Source organism: Hyperolius riggenbachi, chromosome 3 (genome assembly GCF_040937935.1).
Source record: "Hyperolius riggenbachi isolate aHypRig1 chromosome 3, aHypRig1.pri, whole genome shotgun sequence".
Classification (NCBI taxonomy): domain Eukaryota; kingdom Metazoa; phylum Chordata; class Amphibia; order Anura; family Hyperoliidae; genus Hyperolius; species Hyperolius riggenbachi.
Genome location: NC_090648.1, coordinates 358,929,310 through 358,955,503, shown reverse-complemented (window position 1 = coordinate 358,955,503; position 26,194 = coordinate 358,929,310). Strand labels below are relative to the sequence as shown.

The following is a 26,194-nucleotide window of genomic DNA, read 5'->3' as shown; positions in this document are numbered from 1 at the left end:
TATAGGAGAGAACAGAGGCGCCAAAAGGGTAAAAAGGGTTTTAAATGAGCTTAAAAGCCAAAAATTTGGTAATTAGAGGAGGCAGTGGTGGACTTACCTCCTCCAAGCAGACACAACACGACTGTACATTCAGTCTATTTATTAACGAACTCCAGATAAAACAAAGCAACGCGTTTCACGGGTCAGCGCCCGCTTCCTCAGGCAATAGAAAAAGGAGTTACAGCATCTAGCAAAACAAACAACACTCAGAGGTGCCGAGTGTTGTTTGTTTTGCTAGATGCTGTAACTCCTTTTTCTATTGCCTGAGGAAGCGGGCGCTGACCCGTGAAACGCGTTGCTTTGTTTTATCTGGAGTTCGTTAATAAATAGACTGAATGTACAGTCGTGTTGTGTCCCCTTTGGGAAAAGTGTCCTTGTAATAATTAACACCTTCCGCAAGATTTCATTATCATTTGACACTGGGATACTCCTGTTGAGTGGTTTTTGTGAGATCACTCATACTAGATATAAACAAATTGTGGTTAATATTCTATGCCTTCTAGCCAGGGAAAAAGTTATAAAAAAGGCCTCTACCCATACGTTGGGCACATAGGCGCTAGCAAAATCTGGGGAGTATAGAAGGACAGAATACTAGATCCTGCAAACCCTGACTACATTCCAATCCTGGATTAGCTGATAATATGCGCACCTGGGCATCACAGCATAATGGCACATGGTGGCAGGTGGTGGGGGTAGGAGGGGGACTTTGGGCGAGTTTCTATCTTATTTCACTGAAGACAAACTGTTAAGGGCACTGATAAGCTGAGACAAATCATTGAGGCAGGGATGGTAGAGGATAATGGGATCCCAAAATGTATGCAAACTATAGGGAATTACACATGCACATGTAATTGGGACAATACTTTAGAAACACGTACGCTTAGCTATATGTACACACTTATCTTTTAATTTGGCCATGCCCATTTTTCCCATTCTTTGGCTCCGCTCTGCCCAAAAAGCCCAAGGTGTGAGTTTCTATCTTGAGATATATAAATTATAATTTTAAATGTATATCCTGTTCTGTAGTTATGTAGATAGTTTGAAAAAAAGACATGTCCATGAAAATAAATCCCTGTCCTGAACCCGCACATTTACCAGTTGATCCAGGGGAAGGCAAAAACCTTTACTGGCTTTGACCAATTAGGGAAAATGTCCTTCCTCACTCCAGATGGAAGTCCGATAAATCCCTGGATCAACTCTGCCTGGATTTACCTATTACGGTAATTATAGCTAATATTGAGGGTCTCTTTTTATGGACTTTAGCCAAGCAGAATGCGAAATGATAGGGAAGACCTGGAAAAGGCTTTCTCGGAGAGTCGGCTGATGTTGAGAGCGGCTGCGGCAAGCTGAATGGATGTGAAGCGCAAACACTTATACATATATAAAGTTTATCCAAAAATTTGGCATAGCTTTGAGTAAACGCAATATCTATAATAACTAATAAGCAGTTTTATATGATCTGTAAGAAGAATGACCATGGGATCTGTAAGAAAACACAGATGATGTATAATTAAATCAAGCAAGTAAAAAACTTTTTTTTTTAATATATTCAAAGCTCGTCTAACGACAAATATGAAAAAATGTCAGCAGGACTAGTGCTGTGAGTAAATCACATTCCTTTCCATAGTGTTGTTGGTGTGTATCCTTCTCCCCACCTCGGCATCCATGGATAGCTTCAGAGCTCTGATTGTCACAAACAGGGGCGTAGCAATAGGGGGTGCAGAGGTTACAACCACATCGGGGCCCTTAGGCCAGAGGGGCCCTAATATGCCCTCCCTCTCTCAATCACAGTATTAGCTCTCTATTGGTCCTGTGCTCATAATAATCACTTCTATGGATACTTTGAATAGTGGTAATCATTAACAAACTGTTCCCCATCCCCTTCCTGCACCTCTGACACTGTAGTTGCCATTGGCAGGTTTTGGTGCGCCGTATCATTTGTTATGTATAGAGTGCATGGGGGGGCCCATGATGTAAAACTTGCATCGGGGCCCACAGTTCCTTAGCTATGCCGCTGGTCACAAAGCCAGCTACCCAGAGATTTCCATATAATAACACTAGGATAGATGTGCATGTGCATAGACAGTACTAAGAACACTTCTTTACTGCTATACTACCACAGCCCTGAAAGTGCTGACTTTAACTGTGCACTTAACTTGTGGATAAATGTATTTTAAATTGTATACATGTTTTGCAGTACATGGCCCTGCACTGAACAAAGTATGTTTTGAACTGTATAACAGGTCCTTTCCATGAAAAAAATGTACTAAAATGAGGCTGAGGGAAGATAGAGCTTGTACTCTACACTACCTAAACAAGCAAGCAAGTAATGTAGTCAAACCTGAGTCAGTGCACCTGACTTGCATACTTGTTCAGGGTCTGTGGATTTAACCACTTAAGGACCATGGGCTTAAACACCACTAAAGACCAGGCCATTTTTCACAAAATAGGCCACTGCAGCTTTAAGGCCTCACTGCAGGGCCGCACAACTCGGCACACAACAAGTGATTTTCCCCCTCTTCTGACCACCAGAAAAGTTGGTGGGCTGCGATGGCTCCCAGGATTTTTTTTTTACAAATATTTACAGCAGTGGTGCTCATCCGGATTCCCCGGATAATCCGAATTTTTACCGCTATCCAACCTCGGATTCGGATTCTGGATATCTGAGCAAATCCGGAATGTGGTATCCGGATTCGCAGCGGTATCCAGATAGGATTTTGGATATCCGGGTCGGATATCCGGATCCGAATACTGTAACTAGGGAGATGACGTCCATGACGTCATTGAGCCAATCAGAGGGCTCCCAGCAGAAGGCCTAGCAACCAATCACAGAGGGGAACTCTGGCCAGCCCCCCTACTCGCCGGCCATCATGTCGACCCCAGCGGGCAGCCTACCCTCAGTCAGCGCACTCTTTAGTCTAGACATCGCGAGCGCAATCGGGGCTGTTACCAATGCATTTTAGGAGGATATTCTGGGCGCAATAGGGTATGTGAAGGAGTCCTAGATGGTTACAGTGATATGGGGGGGGGGGGGGGGGGGAGTCCTTGCCTGATGTGTCAGCAGAAGAGGAGTTTGGAGGGTCAGCAACATCCTAGCAGTTGTTTGAGGAGGGGGAATATGATGCTGATAATGATGATGATGAGGTGAAGGACCAAGACTACCATCCACAGGAGGGGGATGTTAGCTCTGAGTCTGAGGAGGAGGATGCGTTGGCAGGTCTATCAAGGAGGATCAGCATCGCTGACATTGGCAGGAGCAGCAGTGGGATTAAAATGCGGGACCCACAGCATGCTGCATTATATTTTGCCGCTACCACCAGCCACACCACTCAACCCCAGGCCCCAACCACCGCAGGGAGAAAAACAGCAGCAGCAGCCCAATCAGGGAGTAAGGGAAAATTCCAATCCCCAATCTGGCAGTTTTTCGATCTGCCCTCAGTGGACAGCAAGTTTGTGACTTGTAATGTGTGCCAGTTGAAGCTGAGCAGAGGTTGCAACCCCTCCAACTACGGCACCTCCCGCTTCATCAACCATCTGGCAAAAAAACATTACGTTGAGCATGTGGAGTTCAAGAGGCTGAAGGAAGCTGGCGGTGGCAGTGTTCCGGCCAAAATCACCACCAGAACCCCCTTTGCCACTCCAGCTTGTCCTCAGCAGTCTCCTTTGCTCCCTCCTCCTCATTCCGTTTCCGTGCAAGCCAAAAGCGACACCAGACCCTGCTGAGTGAGTCATTTGTGGTCAGGGCTCAGCCACCCAGCACCCGTCACATCCGCCAGCTGAACGGCCTGCTTGCACGGGCCATGTCCTCCCAGCTCCTCCCACACGCCTTTGTGCAGGAGGGGAGCGGCATGGGTGCGCTCCTACAGTGCGCAGCTCCGGATTGGCCTATCCCCAGCCGGCACTACTTTGCACACACGGCCATCCCAGCACTGCACCGCTTCACGATGGCCAGTATGCAAAGTAGCCTAGATGCGGTAGGGGAGGGTGTCCATGTGACCATGGACTCATGATCAAGCCGGTTCAGGACAGGCCGCTACCTGTCCTTTATGGCTCAATGGGTCAGTTTTGTGGAAGGGGGTGAGGGGAAAGCAGCATAAAGCCAGTGGGTGTTGCCACCCCGCAGCAGGGTCAGGGGAAGTGCAGCAGGTTCCTCTGATCCGGTTCCACCCTCCGGCAAACCCGCCGCCAAACACCCCCGCCTCAGCAGCAGTGTGAAGGCCCGCCACTGCCAAGCGCTGCTGGAGATGGTCAGTCTGGGGAAGCACAGACGGATGGCAGACCATGTCTTGGCCAAACTCCAAGAGCAGGAGAGGAGTTGGCTGACCCCCAGAGGCCTGAGAGTCGAAGAGGTGGTGTCCGACAATGGGGCCAATCTTGTTGCTGCCATCCACCGGGGAGACCTCACCCACATCCCCTGTCTGGCCCACGTCCTGAACCTGGTGGTGCAGAAATTTTTGAGCACCTACCAGGGGATGGACCAACTGTTTAAAGCGGCTAGGAAAACTGTGGGTTATTTTCGCCGCTCGGGTGGTGCCACAGCGTCCCTGGAAGCCGTGCAGCTGGAGCTGAACCTCCCACGGCACCGTCTCATCATAGACGTTCCAACACCTATGGTCCTTAAGTGGTTATAATATTGGAGGCAGAAGATCAGCAGGTCAGCCAGACAAATCACATTTGTAAAGCTAGGTACACAGCAGAAACGCTAGCATTGCGGAAAATGCTGCGGTTTTGCCGCTAATGGAAGTCTATGGGCCGCAGGAAAAAACGCATAAAAAATGCATATGCATGGTTTTGTTGCATAATATGCAAAAACGCATCAAAAATGCACATTTTGAAATTCAATGAAATTCCCAAACAATACAGTCAACAAACTCTCGAAATGCAACACCCATTGGGATCAAATTCACAAGCTGTTTCACAGATGCCATTTAACCCACAGAAGATTGTTGTATTTTGCCAAAGAGGTTTCCCTGATGTTCTTGAAATGTTCTCTGGATGATGGAACCTATATGCATATGTATATAGTGGCTACATTTTGCACAAGTATTGAAAAATTGTTTCAACATCATTAATTTGCACATATATAACAAATTGCACATATATAACTATAGTTTGTAATTGGAAATCTATAGATGCTTAATACATTAATACAGGAAGTCCCGAGAGCCTAGTGCTGTGCTTCCACCTGTTACCACATGTAGCATGCTTACACACCACATGAGAAGGGTGAGGTGCATAGGCAAACACGGGGGGGGGGGGGGGAATTACAGCTGCCCAGAATCCCCCCTCAGACCAGGGCCGGTGCAGTGTCTGGGGACAGGCACAAGTTGAGACACCAGAATAGCTGCAGGTATCACAGCACTGCCCCCTTTCTTTGCCTGCTACAGTTGACTTTGGATGGAGCAGCAGTGTGTGTACAGAGCATGGAGCAGCTCTGGGGATCTTGACAGAGTCAGGTATGAGCATAGCCCTGTGCCCTGCTGTGTGACTGCTTCATTTTCTCCGTCATTACCAATGTCGGCTGTCCTCATTATCTGTATCCAAACTACTCCTGATCGATCCCATTGTCGATCAGGAGCAGATCGGATATTTAGGAAGTAATCGTCATTTCCTGTCATTGCGTGTACCCAGCATGATGTCCTACCATATTATTATACTGTATTGTGTGTGGCTGAGGGAGACCTTTCAGGAATCCCCCTGGGGAAATCCTGGCTTTGCCCCTGAGGTGTCAGCACTAGAGGAAGCAGGATACAGACGGGATGGTCACATAAGCACAGCACTGGACTTCGGCAGGGAGGTGAGGGCACATCTGCTGCTGTGCTATACTCAGCTACACACTGGGCTGGGGGATTGCAGGAGGGGGACAGAGTTTCGCAAAAGGACATAAGGATCCACAGAGTGACAGAGAGAGGCACAGAGGACAGAAGGAGCCTAGGCACAGTGGGACAGAGGGGTGCACAGGGTGGCAACGGTGCCTTCTTCTGTCCCCTTGTGCTACAAGAGGACAGAAAGAGGCATGGAGACAGAGGGAGGCACAGGGGGACAGGAGGAGGCCTGAGGGCCAGAAGGAGTCACAAAGTGGGACAGAAGGAGGTACACAGGGGGACTGAAGTAGACACACAGTGGGACAGAGCAAGGTGCAAGAAGAAAAGAGGAGGCACAAGGGTCAAGCAGAGTCACAAAGGAGTGAACAGAGGTGGCACACTGGTGAATAGAAGGAGGCACAAAGGGGGACAGGAGGAGGCAGAATGGGGGATTGGAGGCACAGGCGACTGAACAGGGCACACAGGGGTTAGAAAGAGACACAGGGGGACAGGAGGAGGAACATGGAGTCAAAAGGAGGCACAGAGGGACAGAAGGGATCACAGGGAGACAGGAGGCACAAAGGGGTACAGAAGGAGGCACTGGGGGACTGAAGAGGCACATGGAGACAGGAGGCACAAGAGGACACGAGGCAGCAGAGGGGGACTAAAGGAGGAACAGGATGGCAGAGGTAGCACAAGGGGACAGAAGGAGGTACAGGAGGAGGCAAAAAGGAGCAAAAGGCTCTAGGGTAATACTGCTAACCAGGCATTATTTCCAACCATCATAAGCTGAATCAGGGAGTCATCTGTGAGAAATCCTTACAAAGAGGACTTCAATTTACTTTGCTGTAATATTGTTATTAGTTCAATTATAATTTTACAAGCTTATTTGCTAGTTAAATTCTGCGTAACAATTATTGATTGTTTTGTTTTTTTTGTTTACTGTATTGCTTATTCATGGTTTTGCTATGATATGTATGAATTTCTGTTAAGATATTAATAAACCATTCATGATGAAAACAAGCACTATACTAGCTCCAGAAATCAGAGTTGTCCTTACATTTGTCTTCAGAAGCTGGCAAATTTAATTTCACAAATCATGCTAAAAGCGCACCAATAATCTCCAAACCCAGTGCAAGATTCAGGTCCATTTTTGTCTAGAATAAGCAAAAACAAGTTTCTTGTTTAGAATATAGGATACATTAATGAAGGACGAAAACCTCAAGTAGATGATGCTTATGCCTAGTGATTTTAGTTTACATCTCTTCTTCTAGTATAAGGCAAATAGAGAATGTTCCAGGTAAAAAAAAAAAATGTTCTAAATGATGTAAGTTCCTCAATGTGTGACCGTATGGCTAAGTTTACACAGATGCTTTGTGTTCACCCTGACATTAACCAAGCATGTTCCAGCTGCCACAGAACTTCCCAATCCCGTCCTCATCAATGGTGTATGGTGTATAAGTATCATCAATGGTGCATGTTTTGTGGAAATCCACTGAGTTGTTAATCAACACTGCTTAAATACTGATTACCTCACCTTTAAATATGTGCAGTTTTCTGCAAAACATGCACTGTTGGTGGTACTTGAGGACTGGGTTGGGGAGCCCTGCTATAACGTTACATCCTTTATCTGTCAGAAACTGTACAGACATGCAAATGTTCTTGGGAGGACATTGGGGTTGAAACACAAAGCACTTAATACACTGATCGATTTCAGTGATTGATTCTATCGAATTGATTGATCGATCAGAAATCAATTCTTTTGAATCAGCTGAACAATCGATTTGTTGCCAATTTCAATAGATTTTGATCGATTTATCTATCTGACTGGATGGAAAATCTAGGTCGATCTGCTGCTGGCAGCAGATCAATGGCCCATAGAGTTGCATTGGATCTAATGGTCCAATCGATTTCAAATATATTTCCAAATCTATTGGAAATATATTCCTAGTGTGTGGCACACATCAGATAGATTCCTATCAGATTCGAATTGACAGACATCTGACAGAAATCTATCCGATGATCGAATCTGCTGCAAATCTAGAAGTGTATGGCCACCTACTGTATTTTTTCACCTTAGCTGTAAAGAGAGCTAATGCACTGCATAAACAAATAAGGAGAGATGATGAGATAAACCAATAAGGAGAGAGAAACCATTGGCTAAGACAGATGAGGAGAAATAAATCACTAGTCAAGTTGGTTAAAGAGAATCTGTACTCTAAAATTCTTACAATAAAATGCATACCATTCTATTCATTATGTTCTCCTGGGCCCCACTTTGCTGTTTCTGCCACCCACTGCTGCAATCCTGGCTTGTAATTGCAAGTGTTAAGCAGTGTTTACGAACAAAAGACATGGCTGCTAACCAGAGTGTGATAGGCTGAGGGGAGAGCTTGGAGAGGGTGTGTAAAGCTTCTGCCTATCTCAAGCAGTGCTGCACATTCCACACATTCCAGCCTGAGCCCGACAGAGCCGACAGAGGAAAGAAGATAAGATTTATTACAGAGACAGTACAACTAGAAAAGGCTGCAGTAAGACAGACCACATTAAAACAGGTATAGGAACTTATAGGATAGAATAAATAAGGCTCAAAATTTTGTTACAGAGTCTCTTTAAGAAGAGATAAATCATGAGCTGACATGTAAGGAGAGATAAATTGTGATTTAATAAGTGAGGAGAGATAATTAAACAGAAAAAATGTTGTGAATCACTCCCATTGTCCTTTCAGTGGTATAGGAATGGTATGTGTGCTACTCTTTAAACAGTTTTTTTTTAACATTTGTTTTTATTGGTAGAATAATTATAATAGCATCAATAACAAACAAGGAGTACAAGCAACAGTCCCTTCCAACAGGGTTACTTGATCCATAATAGATATATTGTGTGTACATTTGAAAAGTTGACAAGTGCTAGCTTAGCTTTCATGTGGGCATTAGACTACCTGCTAGACAAAGGAGATTAGGGCCTATATTCAATTCTCCTTTTCTCCTACGCTTGCTCCAAGGTTATATCGCTATATCTTGTCAATTAAATGCCTTTTAAACCACCAGTAAAAAAAGAGAATACTCTGAATAATCTTGACAGTAAGATTTCACCTACTTTTTGGTACCTTTTTCAATTGAAGAGTGTTGAAAAGTTATTTTAAACAGAAGATGGAAAATTATCTCCTAGGAAAGAACTTGGTAGAAAAAGTGAAATAAATAAGGGCCTAGACAACAAAGGAAATGGCTTCATCGTCTAGTCCAGTTGATTGTGGATAAAAATAGTTCCATCCTTGACCAGTCCAGTTGATTGACATACAGTACATGTGGGTAGAAATAGTTCCATCCTTGACCAGAGCAACCCAAATGATCCTAGTCAGGCAGTGTCATTTAAGGTCATTGCTTTCTTGGTGCCTGGTTCCACTGTTCTCAGCAAAAAAAAAAAGTTGTAGAGAAAAGTATAAACAGACTTAAAATAAAAAAAAATGTCATTACAAATTTTAGGTATGATAACATTGACATCTGACAGAGAGCTGCCAGTGCAAAGTAAAATGGGAAACTTTTTGACATAAATGTGCTTCGCACCTGTGGAGGATGGTAAATCCCTGGTTCTAGTGTAACGCTGCTAACCCACCATTATTTCCAACCACTATAAACTGAATCGGGAAGTAATCTGTGAGAAATCCTCAAAGACGAGAAAGGACGCCGCAGATAGTTAAAAAGCTGGGCAGTGTGCATGTGCAGCATTGCTGTGGCAACTAGACTCCAGCATCCCTCTGGTGTCCGTAGCTCTGTGTGTCCCTGGCAGTGTGAACAGGTAAAGGACAGCTCTCTTGTCAGCGTGGCTGCCCAGATTTTGCCTGTAACTATCTGCGTGGTCCTCTCTGTGAGGATCTCCCGCAGATTACATAATTCAGCCTGCAGTGGTTGGAAATAATGATGGGTTGGCAGCATTACACTAGAGTAAGGGATGTGCAATCCTCCACAGGTACAATGCACTTTATTTATGTGAAAGAAAAAACTTTCTCACACCCCCAACTTGATACTGGTGACAATGTTATCATATGTTGTCTTTCTAATTAAATTTAATTAAAAATATTCAAGTTTTTTTCTATTTACACTTTTCATTACCACTTTTTTATTGCTATGTATAAAAAACCCTTTTCCTTTTTATTGTTTTTCCTTTCTTTTTGTGACTGCTCTTTAAAGAGAATCTGAAGCGAGTATAAAACTCTCTTCTTCTCTTATATTCAGCAGGGGCATGTGTGCCCCTGCTAAACCGCCGCTATCCCGCCGCACTACGGGGGTCCTTTACCCCCCAAATCCCCTCCGTCCTCGCCGGGGATCTTTTCCTGGTGAGGCAGGGCTAATGGCTGCAGCCCTGCCTCTCACGCATCTGTCAGCGCATATCTCCGCCTTTCGCCCGCCCCTCTCCCTCTTCCTTCACTGAGAGGGGCGGGGAGAGGCGGAGATCCGCCGCTGATAGACGGCGCTGAGAGGCAGGGCTGCGTCCGTTAGCCCTGCCTCTAGGAGCAGCAAAATCTATGACTAAGTTTTGGTCGTAGATTTTGCAGGGTGGGAATTGGGGGGTAAGGGACCCCCGTTGTGCGTCGGGATAGCGGCGGTATAGCAGGGGCACACATGCCCCTGCTATATATAAGAGAAGAAGCGAGTTTTTTACTCGCTTCAGTGTCTCTTTAAGCAATTCTACTATGTGCAGGAGTAGATTCCATTTGCATTTAACACTGAAAACATTGCCCTGAATGGGATCATGAGTATTTCGATTTGGTGCATAGTGTAATATATGCCCGATAAAGCAAGTTTTTAGTGATGTTTATATTAAAGCTAAATTGAAGGAACTTTACTGGTTTTTATCAAGAATATATCTTACCATTGTTTAGCATCAAGCAATGACTGGGATCCTTTTCCATTTTAATTGCTATCCCATGTTTCTAGGGTTAGGCTTGAAAAGTAGGGTTGATGCACAAAATAAAACAGACCTTTCCCAGAGCGGTCTGAATGTTTCCTTTCTAACTTTTTAAGAAGCAAACTTTTGCTTTCTAACCATTGTGGCCCAAATCCTCTATAATAAACCCTGTGTCCCTGCGTAGCGCTGTCCCTGTGTAGCTGGGTCCATGCTTTTTGCTACTGCACAAGTGCGCATGTGCACAGCACAGACCCGGACAGCAGTTGGGACTGGAGGACAGGGCCAGTGAGCCGGGCAGGCGTGTGCACGGGCGGACGGGTGCGTGCGTGCTGCTGGTGCGCACGCATGTGCACAGTTTAAAAAAACAGACCTAGAGCCTGTTTTTAAACGGGCTTGGGTCTACTAGTTGTTTATAAAAGAGATATTAGAACCACTTTTTGAAAGATATCTGATATTGGGGGCATGGGTCTTTGAAGGATATTACTGAATTTTTCAATAACTGAATCGGAATAATTTATTTTGCCAAGCATGACTGGGTCATGCCCCAAATTGGTTTTAGCAACACAGGGCAGCTTGCACGCAAATGATAAGTTACAGCAAAAGCATAACAGTGCAAGAAGATAGTAAGACACTACTACAGACAGTAACATTTCAAGAAGCAAAAACAAGATAAGACAGAATAACAGTAAGAATAACACTCTTGTAGTATGGGTAACGACAGCTAAGAAGGTGCTTCAAGTGTGTGTGTGTGGGGGGTGCTATGGGGCTTACAGAGGCGCTGCGGGGATGAAAGTGTCTCTGTGCCTTGAGGTCCTGGTGATGGCCCGGAACCTTCGACCCGATGGGAGCCATATGAAGAAGTGATGACCTGGGTGCGACGGATCATTGGCAATCCTTGTTGCCCTGTAGAGATGTCATGAACCACAAATTTTGGGTTCACAAACAGCGAACGCGAACTTCTGCAAATGTTTGCAAATCTGGCGAATCTCCATAGACTTCAATGGGCAGGTGAATTTTAAAACCTACAAAGACTGGTTCTGGCCACAAAAGTGATGGAAAGTTGTTTCAAGGAGTAACCTCTGGACTGTGACATGCCAGAGGGGGATCCACGCCAAAAGTCCCACCAAAAATTACGGAGTTGATGCAGTCGTATTTTAATCGCTAAAGGGCAGAAATCGCATTACATTCCTACAAATATAGCACTGGAGTAGTGGTACTCTGTGCCTGCAACTTAATGTGGCAACAAATAGCAGTAGTGTGCAAAGCTATGGGTGTCAATTGGCTGTTGAGTGTCACACACAAAAAGAAAAAAAGACCAGAAACCGATGTACTAGCCCTCAAAAGGGTTGTTTGGGGTGCTTTCAGCAAGTAGTCAGTGAGGAACAAGAACACAGGCCTAGCTAATGCTTTCCGTACCTATCTGCAGCAAGTCTAACCCTGCTCTCACTATTCCTGCAGCCAGAGAATTAATCCAATATGGCCCCGCAACTGCTTTTTAATAGGGGGTGGGGGGTTCAGGAGGGGGTGCTAGCTGATTGGCTGCCATGTGTCTGCTGACTGTGAGATAAGGGGTCAAAGTTTAGCTCAATGATGATGATGTATAGGGGACGGGTCGAACACGGCAATTGTTTGCTGTTCGCCGCAAATGCGAATAGCGGAAGTTTGCAGAATATTGTTCGCCGGCGAACCATTCGGGCCATCTCTATTTCGCCATGGAGCACATTGTAGAGTTGTGAATGAGCTCCAGCGGGGGAAGAGGTTTACCAATTATTTTTTCCACTGTTCTGATGACCCTCTGAATTTTGTATCTATCGCTGGCAGTGGTGCCAGTGTACCAGATGAGGATGGAGGAGCAGAGGACAGACTCTATAGTGGCGGTGTAGAAGGACTTAAAGAGAAACTCAGACCAAGAATTTAACTTTATCCCAATCAGTAGCTGATGCCCTCTTTTACATGAGAAATCTATTCCTTTTCAGAAACAGACCGTCAGGGGGCGCTGTATGGCTGATATTGTGGTGAAACCCTTCCCACGAGAAACAAGAAAAGTACGTACTTTTGGCAGTTTCCTGTCTGTGAACCTTGCTGCATTGTGGGAAATAGCTGTTTACAGCTGTTTCCAACTGCCAAAAAAACATGCAGCAGCTACATCACCTGCCAACAGTAAAAATGTCACCAAGTAATAAATGTCAGAATGTAAATCAGGGATTTAACTTGAGTTCCTCTGTAAGAAGTTCTTGGGCAATGCTGAACTTATTTAATTAACGCAGGAAGAAAAAAAGTTCCTGGGCCTTCTTTTGGGTTGAGATGGTGGAGCTTAGGAGTCGAACACAGGGAGCTCCTGGAACTTCAGCCCTGTCAATGAGAATTGGACAGGCTGTGGTGATCTGCCTTCTGAAGTCAATGATTTATGCCAAGGCAAACATAGGCATATTTATGGTAGGAGGGAGAGAGTGTGCTATAGCCAAAAATGGGTGCTTAATTTCTAATACAGCTGATTGATGGCTTTTGGTTTAAGTAACAGAATTGGACATCAGTATAGAACAAAACACAGGCACCCAATTCATTAATTAACATTCATAGCTGGTGCTCCAGCTATTCAGCTGAGTGCCGATGTTCACTTTAAATCAAGCACCTGAGAAGGATAATTATGGAAGGTGAGTATCGGTTAGGGTTAATGGCTAGTTAGACATTATTTTAGGAGTGTTCGTTTTAAGAGATAAGGGAGGCAGAGGTTAGATTTAACACTTTATTGACATTAGGGGATCAGGATTACATTAGAGAGAATGGCATTATAAGCATTGTAAGGGATAGCTAATTGATGGCGAAGACTGCCAAAAACACAGACAAAATTACCATTACTAGAATATCTGTGAGAGGCACAAACAGTCACTACTTACCATTGCATCATTCAGGCTAGTAAGTGAATTTGGCTAGTACCAAAAAAGAATGATTATCAGTTAAGAAAAAAATATATACTACTTTGTTTTATATTCATAGAACAGTTAAGATGTTAGTCCAGCAACATTTAACATTTCATCTGTGAGTGGATATAGATATACCATAATAACCTACTGGCTCAGCAAACAGAAGTCCAGAGTAATATCCACTCTCACCCATACCTGCCCCTTCTGTAGAGGAAAAGTAGTTCTTTCATGAATAATTACTCTAGTGCCTCTTCCTGCCTCATTTTTCACTCTCTTAGGCAGGACCAGTTCTCTCATGAAGCAAGGTGAAGCACTTGCATCAGGCGCAGCATGGTTGTTCTGTGTGTTTACACTTACAGCATGCAGTCAGTAGAGATGTCGCGAACCTCCGATTTTCGGTTTGCGAACCCTGTTTGCGAACTTCCGCGAAAGGTTCGGTTCGCGAACCGCAATAGACTTCAATGGGGAGGCGAACTTTGAAAATTTGAAAAAAATTCCACCAGCTAGAAAAATGATAGAAAACATGTTTCAAGAGCTCTAATATCTGGAGGCACACCTGATTAAGTGAAATACACATCACTGCTGAACCCACCCACCCTCCTTCCTCCAAGCTAGGTCCTTTATACCATTTGACTCAGTTATCTGCCTACACTAATTAGTTATAGGACAGCTGCTACACACTCTGCTAGGGAGATTTGAATTGGCCTCTGGCCTCCTCCCACCTCCCTCCTCCCCTTCTACCCTTCTACCTTCTCTCTCTCTCTCTCTCTCTAGTAGGGATGGTCACCGCTTTCCGCGGAATTGTATTTTGAGCATAAATGGATTGAGCATAAACGGTACATGCTAGGCTGGCTTCAGCATGTAGTGTTGGTGAGAGAGAGAGAGAGAGAGAGAGAGAGAGAGAGAGAGAGAGAGAGAGAGAGAGAGAGAGAGAGAGAGAGAGAGATGAATCTACCTGTCTATCTGGGGTTCTCTTTGGACAACTGTTGAACACAAAATACAAGGCCATGTCTGGCTACATGTCTGTAAGCAGTGGCTGCATGGTGTAATGGTGAATGGCTCTGCCTCTGACACAGGAGACCAGAGTTCGAATCTTGTCTCTGTCTGTTCAGTAAGCCAGCACCTATTCAGTAGGAGACCTTAGGCAAGTCTTCCTAACACTGCTATCTTGTCTAATTTTTCTCTTGACAACTGTTGAACACAAAATACAAGGCCATGTCTGGCTACATATCTGTGCTACTGCCTATAGAGTGTGCCCTAGTGGCTGCAGCTCTGGTGCTTTGAGTCTGCCAGGAGAAAAGTGTGATATAAATGTTATTTGTCTTGTCTATTTTTTCTCTTGCATTAAGCATAAATGGTACATGCTAGGCTACTTTCAGCTACTTTCAGCTACTTTCAGCTACTTTCAGCTACTTTCAGCTACTTTCAGCTACTTTCAGCTAGTAGTGTTGGTGGTACAATGGATATGTTAGTTGCCTACCATACACTGAGGCCTGGGTTCAAATCCCTATCATGGTATATAAGCTGGTTTTTGAAATACTGGAATTCCCTGGCAGATGAGACCCTCCGAGGGAGGAGGAAATAGGTAGAAGGGTAGGAGGTGGGAGGAACCCACAAACAGGCTAATTAAAATCTCCCTAGCAGAGTGTGCAGCAGCTGTCTCTTAACTAATTAGTGTAGGCAGTATAAGGACCTTACTTGGAGGAGGGAGGGGGGGTGGGCCTCTAGCATTGAGAGCAGTGTGTATGGCAATAATGTGTCTGCTGGCTGTAATATAAAGAGTCAAAGTTTTGCTCAATAGAGCTTTATGGGGCGAAGCGAACTTCCGTGAAAGTTCGCGTTTGGTAGGTGAACGCGAACCCCCGAAGTTCGCCTGGAACCGTTCGCCGGCGAACAGTTCGCGACATCTCTAGCAGTCAGAATAAGAGAAGTGAGAGGAGAGCAAGCAAGGTAAAGAGGTTATCATTTGGGAAAATGAGCTTGTTGTGCTATGTGAGAAGTCTGACAGTGAGCGAGGAGGAGGGGAAGCAGCAGTGTTTCATTTGACTTGCACGGCAGAAGGGAGGAGTTGGCACTGCTATCCTCACTGAGGAGGAATGGGGTGGCTGAGGGTGAGCACTGCAGTTTGTTTGTCACAGTCTATCGCAACCAGCCAGCCAGTGTGTTATTGTGTTGAGCTGCAGCATTTCATGTCTCAGGTTGTTGCATATGCTCCCTTGCTGACTGAGAACATTAAATGAAGCAGAAATATTACATGCCATAATAGCATTCCGTAACAAAACTAGCACCCCAGCTACTGTATAACGTGCCGTGCAAATTGTTGGGTGCTGTGCGATCATTCCAAATAGGGAAGGTGAGGGGTGCAGCCTCACAGGTTTGCCTCAAGCAGCAAATATTCTAGAACCAGCCCTGCTCTTAGGTCTAATTGTAGCATTTAATATCAAAAAAGTTATCAACAAAAGTGTTTCTGGAACGATAAAATATTATACCTATTCCCTAAATTGTCTTACTTCTTATCATAATAACCGAATTAAAAGTATGACTAGTGTGTTCAGAAAAATAAAAATGTATTTTGGATGTAAATAATTCATCATGCTTTGCACAATTGTAGATTTGCAAGATGTCTTTTGTTATATTGTTTTTGGGATCTATGCTGTCCTTCGTCATTTAGGAAGTTGGGAGGTATGACTTGCTGTCTGGTAAAAACATGATGTTACACATTTATTTTGTTGATTGTAGCAGTCTTGCTGGTGTAAATTCCTGGATCTGTGCCCTGTATCTGGATTCTCTCACAGCTAGCTGTAGTACTTTCCCTTCCTGCCTCTCCTGGATTTCATGGGCAATTGAAGTAGCCGACCCGTGGCGTAGCATACGCCGCATAATGGGGTAGCGGGCAGGAAGGGGGTATTGGGCAAAGCTCCCTCACCTGGGTCCCCCATGTGTGCTCTCCCTCCAGCTTAAGTTTGTGGCGGGGAGGGGGGTTGGACCCCCCTCCCTCACCTGGGTCCCCCATGTGCACTCCACCTGTAGCTTAAAGAGAATCTGTACTCAAAAATGTTTACAATAAGAAGCATACCATTCCATTCATTATGTTCTCCTGGGCCCCTCTGTGCTGTTTCTGCCACTCCCTGCTGCAATCCTGGCTTGTAATTGCCAGTTTTAGGTAGTGTTTACAAACAAAAGACATGGCTGCTAACCAGCTTATGATAGGCTGAGAGGAGCTCAGTCTGTGACTCATACAGAGCCTGTAGGGAGCTTGGAGAGGGTGTGTATAGCTTATATCCTATCACAAGCAGAACAGCACATCCCTGCCTGAGTGCCTGAGCCCGACAAAGCCATCAGAGGAAAAAGATTATATTATATTAAACTACAGCCACTGTGCAACTAGGAAAGGCTGCAGTAAGACAGACCACATTAGAACAAGTATAGGAACTTATTGGATAAAAGAAATAAGGCTGAACATTTTGTTACAGAGTCTCTTTAAGTTTGCGGCAGGGATGGGGGTCGGACCCCCCTCACCCGGGTCCCCCATGTGCGCTCTCCCTCCAGCTTAAGTAGTTTGCGGCGGGGAGGGGGTTCGGACCCTCCTCCCTCACCTGGGTCTCCCATCTGCGCTCCCCCTCCAGCTTAAAGGGATACTGTAGGGGGATAGGGGGAAAATGGGTTGAGCTTACCCGGGGCTTCTAATGGTCCCCCGCAGACATCCTGTGCCCGCGCAGCCACTCACCGATGCTCCGGCCCCGCCTCCGGTTCACTTCTGGAATTTCCGACTTTAAAGTCAGAAAACCACTGCGCATGCGTTGCCGTGTCCTTGATCCCACTGATGTCACCAGGAATGTATAGCACAATCCCAGTATGGTCTGTGTCTGTGCAGTACGCTCCTGGTGACATCAGCGGGATTGAGGACATGGCAACGCAGGTGCAGTGGTTTTCTGACTTTAAAGTCGGAAATTCCAGAAGTGAACCGGAGGCGGGGCCGGAGCATCGGTGAGTGGCTGCGCGGGCGCAGGATGTCTGTGGGGGACCGTTAGAAGCCCTGGGTAAGTTCAACTAATTTTCCCCCGACCCCCTACAGTATCCCTTTAAGTTTAGCAGCAACCACCACTATTAGTAAGAGGCAGCGGGCGGGGATGATTCACCTCTTCCGCGTTCCAGCGTGCGTTCCACTATCGTCCCTTCCTGCAATGCCATCCACTTACAATACAGAGGGCGGCATTGCAGGAAGTGACGATAGTGGAATGCACGCTGGAACGCGGAAGAGGTGAGTCATCCTCGCCCACTGCCTCTTACTAATAGTGGCGGCTGCTACTAAACTTAAAGCTTGAGGGGGAGCGCAGATGGGGGACCCAGGTGAGGAAGGGGGGTCCGCCCCCCCCCCCCTACCCGCTGCTGTGCCCAATACCCCCTTCCTGCCCACTACCTCCTCCAGCTTGGCAACCTCCCACCCACAGCTGGGGCGGTGTGGCGGGGCGGTGAAAAGTCTAGGACCTGCCCTGGGGGCAGGGCGCTACTTCTTCTCCTTGCTTCAAGGTTGAAGCATGTAGTGTATTATATGTATAGATGTGTCTAAGCCAGGCATGGGCAAACTTGTCCCTCCAGCTGTTAAGGAACTACAACTCTCACAATGCATTGCAGGAGTCTTACAGCCACACTCATGACTCATAAAGGCAAATGCATTGTGGAACTTGTAGTTCCTTAACAGCTGGAGGGGAAGTTTGCCCATGCCTGGTGTAAGCTACCCTCAAAGCCCAGATTGCTGGGTTTGCCCTCAAGTAGTGATCAATTAGAGCAACATGTACTGTATTTGGTATGTGCGTGCAAGGCTTAACAGTCATGCTAGTCTTCACTCAAGAAACAGGTCCCATTCTTTTGTCTTTCCTCTATATTTTAAAAATCTCTTCATACAGTCCACCCCTTATTGAATTTTGGTTGACCCTATGGATGTCTGTTTCTGCTTGTGTTGGCAACCTAGGCAAGACACTCAATGCAACCCTCTATATTTCTGTATAACAAATTAGATATTGTGCGGAAGACAACTTGGCAGTAATAGAAAATTTGTCAATTGAGCATTTTTGCATTATTTTTAACAGTTATAATTTACCGATTCTGTATTCTAAATCCAGAGGTGCTCAAACAACCTACAAATGACATTAATCCTTATTGAGGCATAAAACAAACAAAAGTCACACTTAGAAAGTCACCATTTTCTGAAATCCCAATCTTTTGATTTAAGGACTAGACTGACTTACCATATATACTTGCATATAAGCCGACCCGCGTACATTTTTTGTGCTGAAAAATTAGGTTTATTTGCGAGTATATAAAGTATGGTGTAGTCAGCAATAATCTCCCCCTCCCCCATTCACATAACCAGATACGCTATATAATTATTAAAACCTTGCTCACTATGCCTACTCTCCTGTTGCATGTATTTTGGTGTGATGAGCTTACCTTCCAGCGGCAGGCCCTGCGACGTCTCCGGCGTGGTTCGGGCGAGCGGCGGGACTGCCATGATAGAATCCTCTGGCGGCATCCCCGGCTTCCCTCCGGCAGTGTCTTCCGGCTCGCACGCGGCCAAAGGTCACATCGCGCAAGTTCAAGTGAGCCTTATAGGCTCAGGAGGAGGGTTAGGGATGACTGCAGGTGATGTCACTAGGTGACATCACCAAATGGGAGTGGCTACTGTTTGAGTATTTTTGTATATAAAGCCAGAGGCATTCAGTGCTTGCTGACATTGATACTAATCAGTTCGCTGGTTCTAGGTCTAGTTAGCTACTCTGAGCTACATTGATATATTGTGTAGACGCATAATATATACAGTATGTACTCCAGTTAGTGAGTCTTTATTATTTCATATATATTTGTAATATTATTATTGTAACATCTCCTTGTATATTATCTGTACCGACTTTTGCCTGCCTCTTGACCTCGCTCCTGTCTAGTCCTCCTGTACCGCTGCCAACTGATATTCGTTACCGACTCGGCCTGTCCCTGACTACATTATTGCCTAATCCTTACAATACGACTGACATCTGACTTGTGTATGACTCTGTTCAATTATTGACTACAATTTAGCCTAGCTACTCTGTACTTTGATAACTTTGACTGGTGAACGACCTTAGCCTGATCCTGACTACGCTATTACTATTGTTGTATATTACCTGTACGCTATCATACCACGCACCAGCGTGATATTTGGATAGACTCAGAATGCCATTTGTGTGATTGGCCTAACACTGGAATTTTACGCAATTGTCGGTTAGAAAAAGATGTTTTGCCTTACCAATAACTTGCAAACAATAGTTAACAGTCCTCCTGTAATCTTCTGGTCACCCTTAAGAGGAAAAATACACTTTAGTTAAAGTATATATTAGATTGTTCTTAAATGATGTAGAAAATATTTATGGTGAATACTAGCATAAAAAGTGATGGTGACGGAATTTGGAAGGATTTTTTTTTTCTTGTAAACCAATATGTTGTATTTTTTTGAAAATAAGAATGTTGGTAAAATGCATTGAAATTGATAGTGCATTAGAAACCCTATTGCAATTTTATTTTTGCAAAATGTGTATGTGAAAAAAATATAACTTCACTGAATGATCAGTGTTCCAAATTAGAACCTTAAAGAGGAGCTGTTAGGTATAGGGTCTCAGAGAAAAAAAAACACATATATCAGTAGCTAAATATTGGCTGTACTTACATTACATATGCATTTCACTGTCCACGTTTGGATTTCACAGAATTTTTATATAGTATTTGCAGAGAATGATGCTCCTGACAGCTCATGGCAGGTTCCATGTTTGTCTGTCTTCTATGAAGCCAATTGTGATGTCATATCCTCCCTGCTTCCTGATGATTCGACTCACAAAAAAGATCCTAATGGACAACACTACTGTGCAATGAATATTAATTAGCCATGTGGCTAGGAACAATAGCGGACTCATGCAGTATACTCTAACGGAACATGTGCCCTGTGATTTTTCAGTGCTGTGAGCTGGGCTGCATTACAAGCTGCTGTAACATGCGCCTGTAACTTCTCACTGTGAAAGCAGCCTTAGGCCTGGAACCCACTGAAAACCGCAAACGCAAAACGCAACCGCTAGCGTTTTGTCTGAGCGGTTTGCAAGCGGATTCATGCGCGTTTTTGGTCGTGTTTTGCAACATTGTATTTTTTTCCCCAGCGGGTGCCTAGCGTTTTGCGTTTTGCGTTTTTATCCTGATTGGTCCTGTGAATTATTTTTCATTTTGTTACAGTGTGCTGAACCGCAAAACGCTAGCAAAACCGCTCAGTTTAGGTTTTGCTGAGCGTTTCCGCTAGCGGTTCAATACTTTACATTGAAGCGCTAACGCTCCCAAAATGCTGCACGTCCTGCGTTTGCGTTTCTGAGAAACGCAAACGCTCCTGTGGAAGTTGCCCCATCCATTAACATTAGCCCAGCGTTTTGGCAAACTGCTAGCGTATCGCAGTGCTGCCAAAAGCGCTCCTGTGGGTTCCAGCCCTTAGGGTGTGATAGGGAAATGAAGGAGAGGACCCAAGGTAGTTCACTGGGGAGAAGAAGCAGCCCCAGAATGCTCTGCAGTATCTGTTATGCGTCCTGCCGGCCTCCTTACGAGCTTGGGAATTACAGCCTTGCTGTTCAGCACACATCAAAGTAACAGAGATTTTTAACTTCAGTATTGCCTTTTTGGCTTCCTTCTAAACTGTTTAACACAGGAGAATAGAGGTTTAAATTAGCTTTTGCAGCCTGACAGTTACTCTTTAAGATGATTTAAAAAAAACTTTTCTCAAGTAGGTGTACAAATCAATATTTGATTAATATGTAGGTTTTATAAAATATGGTACTCAGATATTATGTTTAGACACAGTATTTTCTGACCCTTTAAAGCGGACCTGAACTCGGGTTCACTCACTGCTCTAAAAGAACAGCATAATAACCTTTTATAGAAAAAACATTTCTTAGTTACAACTGATACAAATCCTGGAATAAATCTGTACTGTTTCTACTTCCTGCTTTCATGGAAGCAGACACATTGTTAACATCATGTGCTTTCAAATGAGTTTATCTGCTGTGGCAGTCAGGTGACACAGGGAGAGATCAAATTACAACTTGTTTTTAGACACAAATGAGGGTAAATTAGGCTAAACTTTGTAAATATGTACAGGGTGTATTTCTGTATGTTTTCCTTCTGTCCTGTCCAAGAGTTCAGGTCTACTTTAATGGAATACTGAGGTGGAAATAAACTCTTGAGAAAAACATGTGCATGTACAGTGCCAATCATACAAATAACTAGAATGTATTTCTATTATTATTATTTTTTAATTGCTTGAAAGACTTAAAGGGACTCCGAGCTCAAAATAATAATGAAAATGGTACTCACCTGGGGCTTTCTGCAGCCCACCGTAGGTCGGGAGGTCCCACGACCTCCATCTGGCTCTTCTCCCAGGCCTTCGCCAGATATGGCTCCCCGGTGGCTTTCCGGCGACACTGGCCCGATTGTCGGGCCAGTTCTTCCACATACGCAACCGCTGTCGTCACGCGCCGGCCGCCTCGCGTCATCATGGTGGCCGGCGTGATGACGCGAGGCGGCCGGCGCGTGACGACAGCGGTTGCGTATGCGGAAGAATTGGCCCGACACTCGGGCCATTGTCGCCGGAAAGCCGTAGGAGAACCATATCTGGCGAAGGCCTGGGAGAAGAGCCAGATGGACGTCGTGGGACCTCCCGACCTACAGTGGTCTGCAGAAAGCCCCAGGTGAGTACCATTTTCATTATTATTTTGAGCTCGGACCCACTTGCCGACCGCCCACTCATAACGTGCGTCGGCAAAGTGGTAGCTGCGTCGCCGGCTGCAGGCTAATTAATCAGGAAACAGCCGCTCGCGCAAGCGGCTGCTTCCTGTCCATTCACAGCGGGGGCTCCGTGAATAGCCCGCAGGCTGCCGATCGCGGCTCGCAGGCTAAATGTAAACACAAGCGGAAATAATCCACTTTGTGTACATTTTTACAACGCTGTTAACAGTAGCAGCGTTGTACTAGATCAGCGATCCCCGGCCAATCAGCGGCCAGGGATCACTGTCACATGACAGGCAGGAGCCTATTAGAGGCTGCACAGGACAGATCCGTTCCTGTGCAGCCTCCGATCTCCGGGGCAGGGAGGGAGAAGAGGGAGAGGGGGAATCCTGCCATGGAGGGGGCTTTGAGGTGCCCCCCCCCCACCACCCACACGCATGCAAGAGCGATCAAACCCCCCCAGCACATCATCCCCCTAGTGGGGAAAAAAGGGGGGCGATCTGGTTGCTCTGCCTGTTATTTAATCTGTGCTGGGGGCTGTAGAGCCCACCCAGCACAGATCTTAGAAATCAGCGCTGGTCCTTAAGGGGCGGTAAAGGCTGAGTCCTGAAGGGGTTAAAGGACACCTGAAGTGAGAGGGATATGGAGGCTGACATATGTATTTCCTATTAAACAATACCAGTTGCCTGGCTTTCCTGTTGATCACCGCTTAAGTAACCCATACACTGGGTCGATTTTCCCACCGATACACAGCAGATTCGATCACTGTGATCGAATGTGCTGTGAAATCGTTAATGCAAACACTGATCAACCGATTGCCATCCAACATCGGTCGTTTCAGTCGATCAGTCTCGACAGAAAAATGTGCACGATAGTTGGCGGGTCGGGTGCGCATCATTAGTGGCGTTCAATTCGGCAGCGACCAACGCAGCATATCGGCAGCAACATTATCACCTGCCCAGCTGGCGCAAGTTCCCGGGATCCATCTCACTTTTTTCTCCATCTCCTCCTCCCTTCCTGTCGTGTCCTGTGACTAGCCAAAGTTCAAACAGTAGCGCGCCCTCTACTGTATGAACTTCTGCTAGTCACAGGGCGTGACAGGAAGGGAAGAGGGGAAGAAGTGAGGGACAGCATGGATCCCGGGGACTCGCGCCGGCCGGACAGGTGATGTTGTTGCTGCTGGCCGGGGGAGCCCAAATGGGGGGAGGCCAGGGGCAGTGAGGCAAGCGGCAGCTGCACAGGTTTTGAATCGATTTCATGCTGAAATCAATTAAAACCTGTGTGCAGTGTATGGGCAAAATTTATATCTCTCTTTGATCAGATTAAATCAGAGAAGGATCTATCTGTTAGTCGATCTGGTGGCCATCTATTAGTGTATGGCCACGTTAATACTTTTAGCCATAGACCCTGAACAAACATGCAAATCAGATGTTAAGTTTGACTGTATTAGCCACATGCCTGTTCCCATTCATTGATCTAAGTCCCCGGTAGAAAGACCAAAGGCTTCTTATCAGAAACCACTGTCTTTCTAATAAAAAAAAAAAAATCCTGTCCTCTATACCAGAGTTCTCCAACCCTGTCCTCAAGGCCCACCAACAGTACATGTTTTGCCAGAAACCACAAGCATTCACAGGTGGGGTAATTAGTGTTGGAGCAGATCTGATTAACTACCTGTTGTAACGATTGTGGAACTTTCTCCGTGATCAGCGCACAACGGCGTGCGCTGACACGGCGGAAATCCTCCACAAGCGTATATTTGCAGGCACCCAGCAAAAGGTGCTACGCACCTGTAGAGGGAAATTCCTGTCGGCAGATGGCGCTGGGGAGTGCAGAGGAACCAATCCTCTGTACCTTAACAAGTGCCAGACAGGAATTGTACGAAGCGCAGAACGCAATCGCAAGAGAGGCGATTGCGAATGAGATTGAGCAAAGGGACAGGTTGTATGTGTGTGCGCCAATCCAGTCGCCACTCCGCGACCGCGCACACACAACAGCAGATATGAAATAGGAACGCGATCGCGAGAGGTGCGATCGCCAGACGTGACACAAGGCAGATCAGAATAGAATACGAGGGTAGCAAAAGCACAGCAAATAATACAATAAGGAGATACGGAAAATAATAAACGCTAGCTAACCGCGAACACCGCACTCATTCGCAACAGTGCACGCGGTTATGCGCGGTCTCCACGTGATAAGCACAATAGAGACAAGCACGCCTAACTAACCATCGACATACAAACATGAAACAGAGGACGCGAGCACTTGCTTAACGGTTACCACACCGAGCCTGCAGCAAGCGTAGCGGACAAGACAGACACACGAAAACAGGGACAAGCGAGAGATAGGATCCACAGCACTAGCGAAAAGTGGCTAGCGCGATCCAGGTACAGAGTAGCAGAACAGAAGGATCCCCAGCGCTAGCGAAAAGTAGCTAGCGCGATCCCAGGAGACAGAACAGAAGAGATAGCTGGTAGCAACCGCTGCACCAGCTATACTCCAAGAACAGAGATCAGAACCATTTCCTGTCGACCACCTTTGGGGCAGGACAATGGCAACAGGCAAGACAAGGCAGAACAGGCAATACAGATAATACAACCTGACTGGGCTAGAAGGGAAGCCTAAAGCAACCCCCAGGAATTAACTATACTAGATAGCAATGGCTGACACTCCAGCAGTGTCCATCAGGAACAGACCATGGAAAGGAAATGTCCAGCAAAGCATTCTGGGAGCAGAATGCTTTTATAGTGCCAGTCATCAAAAGAAGGCAGGTAAGGGATTTGCATGACTAATGTATGCAAATTCCTCAGCAACACAAGCTGCAAAACTGACAGAAGCTTTTCTTTCCAGAGTCCTGCAGCATGCAAATCAAAACAATGGTCAAAAAGCTGCCTGCCTGCACAGGCAGCTGAGCAAATCATCACACCTGTGTGGATTTCCACAAAACATGCACTGTTGGTGGGCCTTAAGGACAGGGTTGGGGAACACTGACTCTATACCCTTCCTGGAAGTGAGAGCGTTCGCTTACAGGATTAAAAAAAAGTTTTGACTGTGGCCAAATACTAAAACTACATCTACATATATTTTTCATAAAATAAACGGACATTACATTTAAAATTAACTGTTTCTATCCCACACTAAAAATTACCCAAATAAAATTTTTTATGAAAAAAAAAATTACAATTAAAAAAAAAAAAAAAAACATAAATAGTTACCTACGGGTCTGACATTTTTAAATTATAAGCTTGTAAATAGTGATGAATGCAAAACTGAGAAGATGCACATTTTATTTCCAAATAAAATATTGGTGCCATACATTGTGATAGGGACATAATTTAAATGGTGTAATAACCGGGGCAAATAAAATACATCAGTTTTAATTATGGTAGCATGTATTATTTTAAAGCAATAATGGCCGGAAACTGTGAAATAATGAATTGTTTCCATTTTTTTAAAATATTCCTGTTAAAATGCATTTAGAAAAAAATAAATTCTTAGCAAAATGTACCTCCCAAAGAAAGCCTAATTGGTGACGGAAAAAACAAGATATAGATCAATTCATTATGATAATTAGTCATAGTTATTTGCTAATGAATGGGAGGTGAAAATTGCTCTGATGCATAAGGTGAAAAATACCCGCGGGCTGAAATGGTTAAAGGGGCACTATGGCGAAAAATTGTAAAATTTTAAGTATGTGCAAACGTAGACAAATAAGAAGTACATTTTTTCCAA

The 26,194-nt window shown here is 45.2% G+C and overlaps 1 protein-coding gene across 3 annotated transcripts in view; it reads right to left on the bottom strand.

Moving 5' to 3' along the window:
* Positions 1 to 1,439: 1,439 nt before the first annotated feature.
* The window catches only part of LOC137561539 (uncharacterized), a 170,126-nt gene continuing 145,371 nt past the window's right edge, over positions 1,440 to 26,194 (bottom strand). For 2 of the 3 annotated variants that reach the window (XM_068272851.1, XM_068272853.1), the window contains 4 exons: positions 19,959 to 20,009; positions 13,649 to 13,681; positions 6,904 to 7,000; positions 1,440 to 1,522 (listed from right to left, as the gene is read on the bottom strand). In XM_068272851.1, the coding sequence (XP_068128952.1) occupies positions 6,941 to 7,000; positions 13,649 to 13,681; positions 19,959 to 20,009 (144 nt within the window). In that variant the 3' untranslated portion in view covers positions 1,440 to 1,522; positions 6,904 to 6,940. The remainder of the gene's footprint in view (positions 1,523 to 6,903; positions 7,001 to 13,648; positions 13,682 to 19,958; positions 20,010 to 26,194) is intronic. The other variant, XM_068272852.1, reaches the window with a different exon arrangement.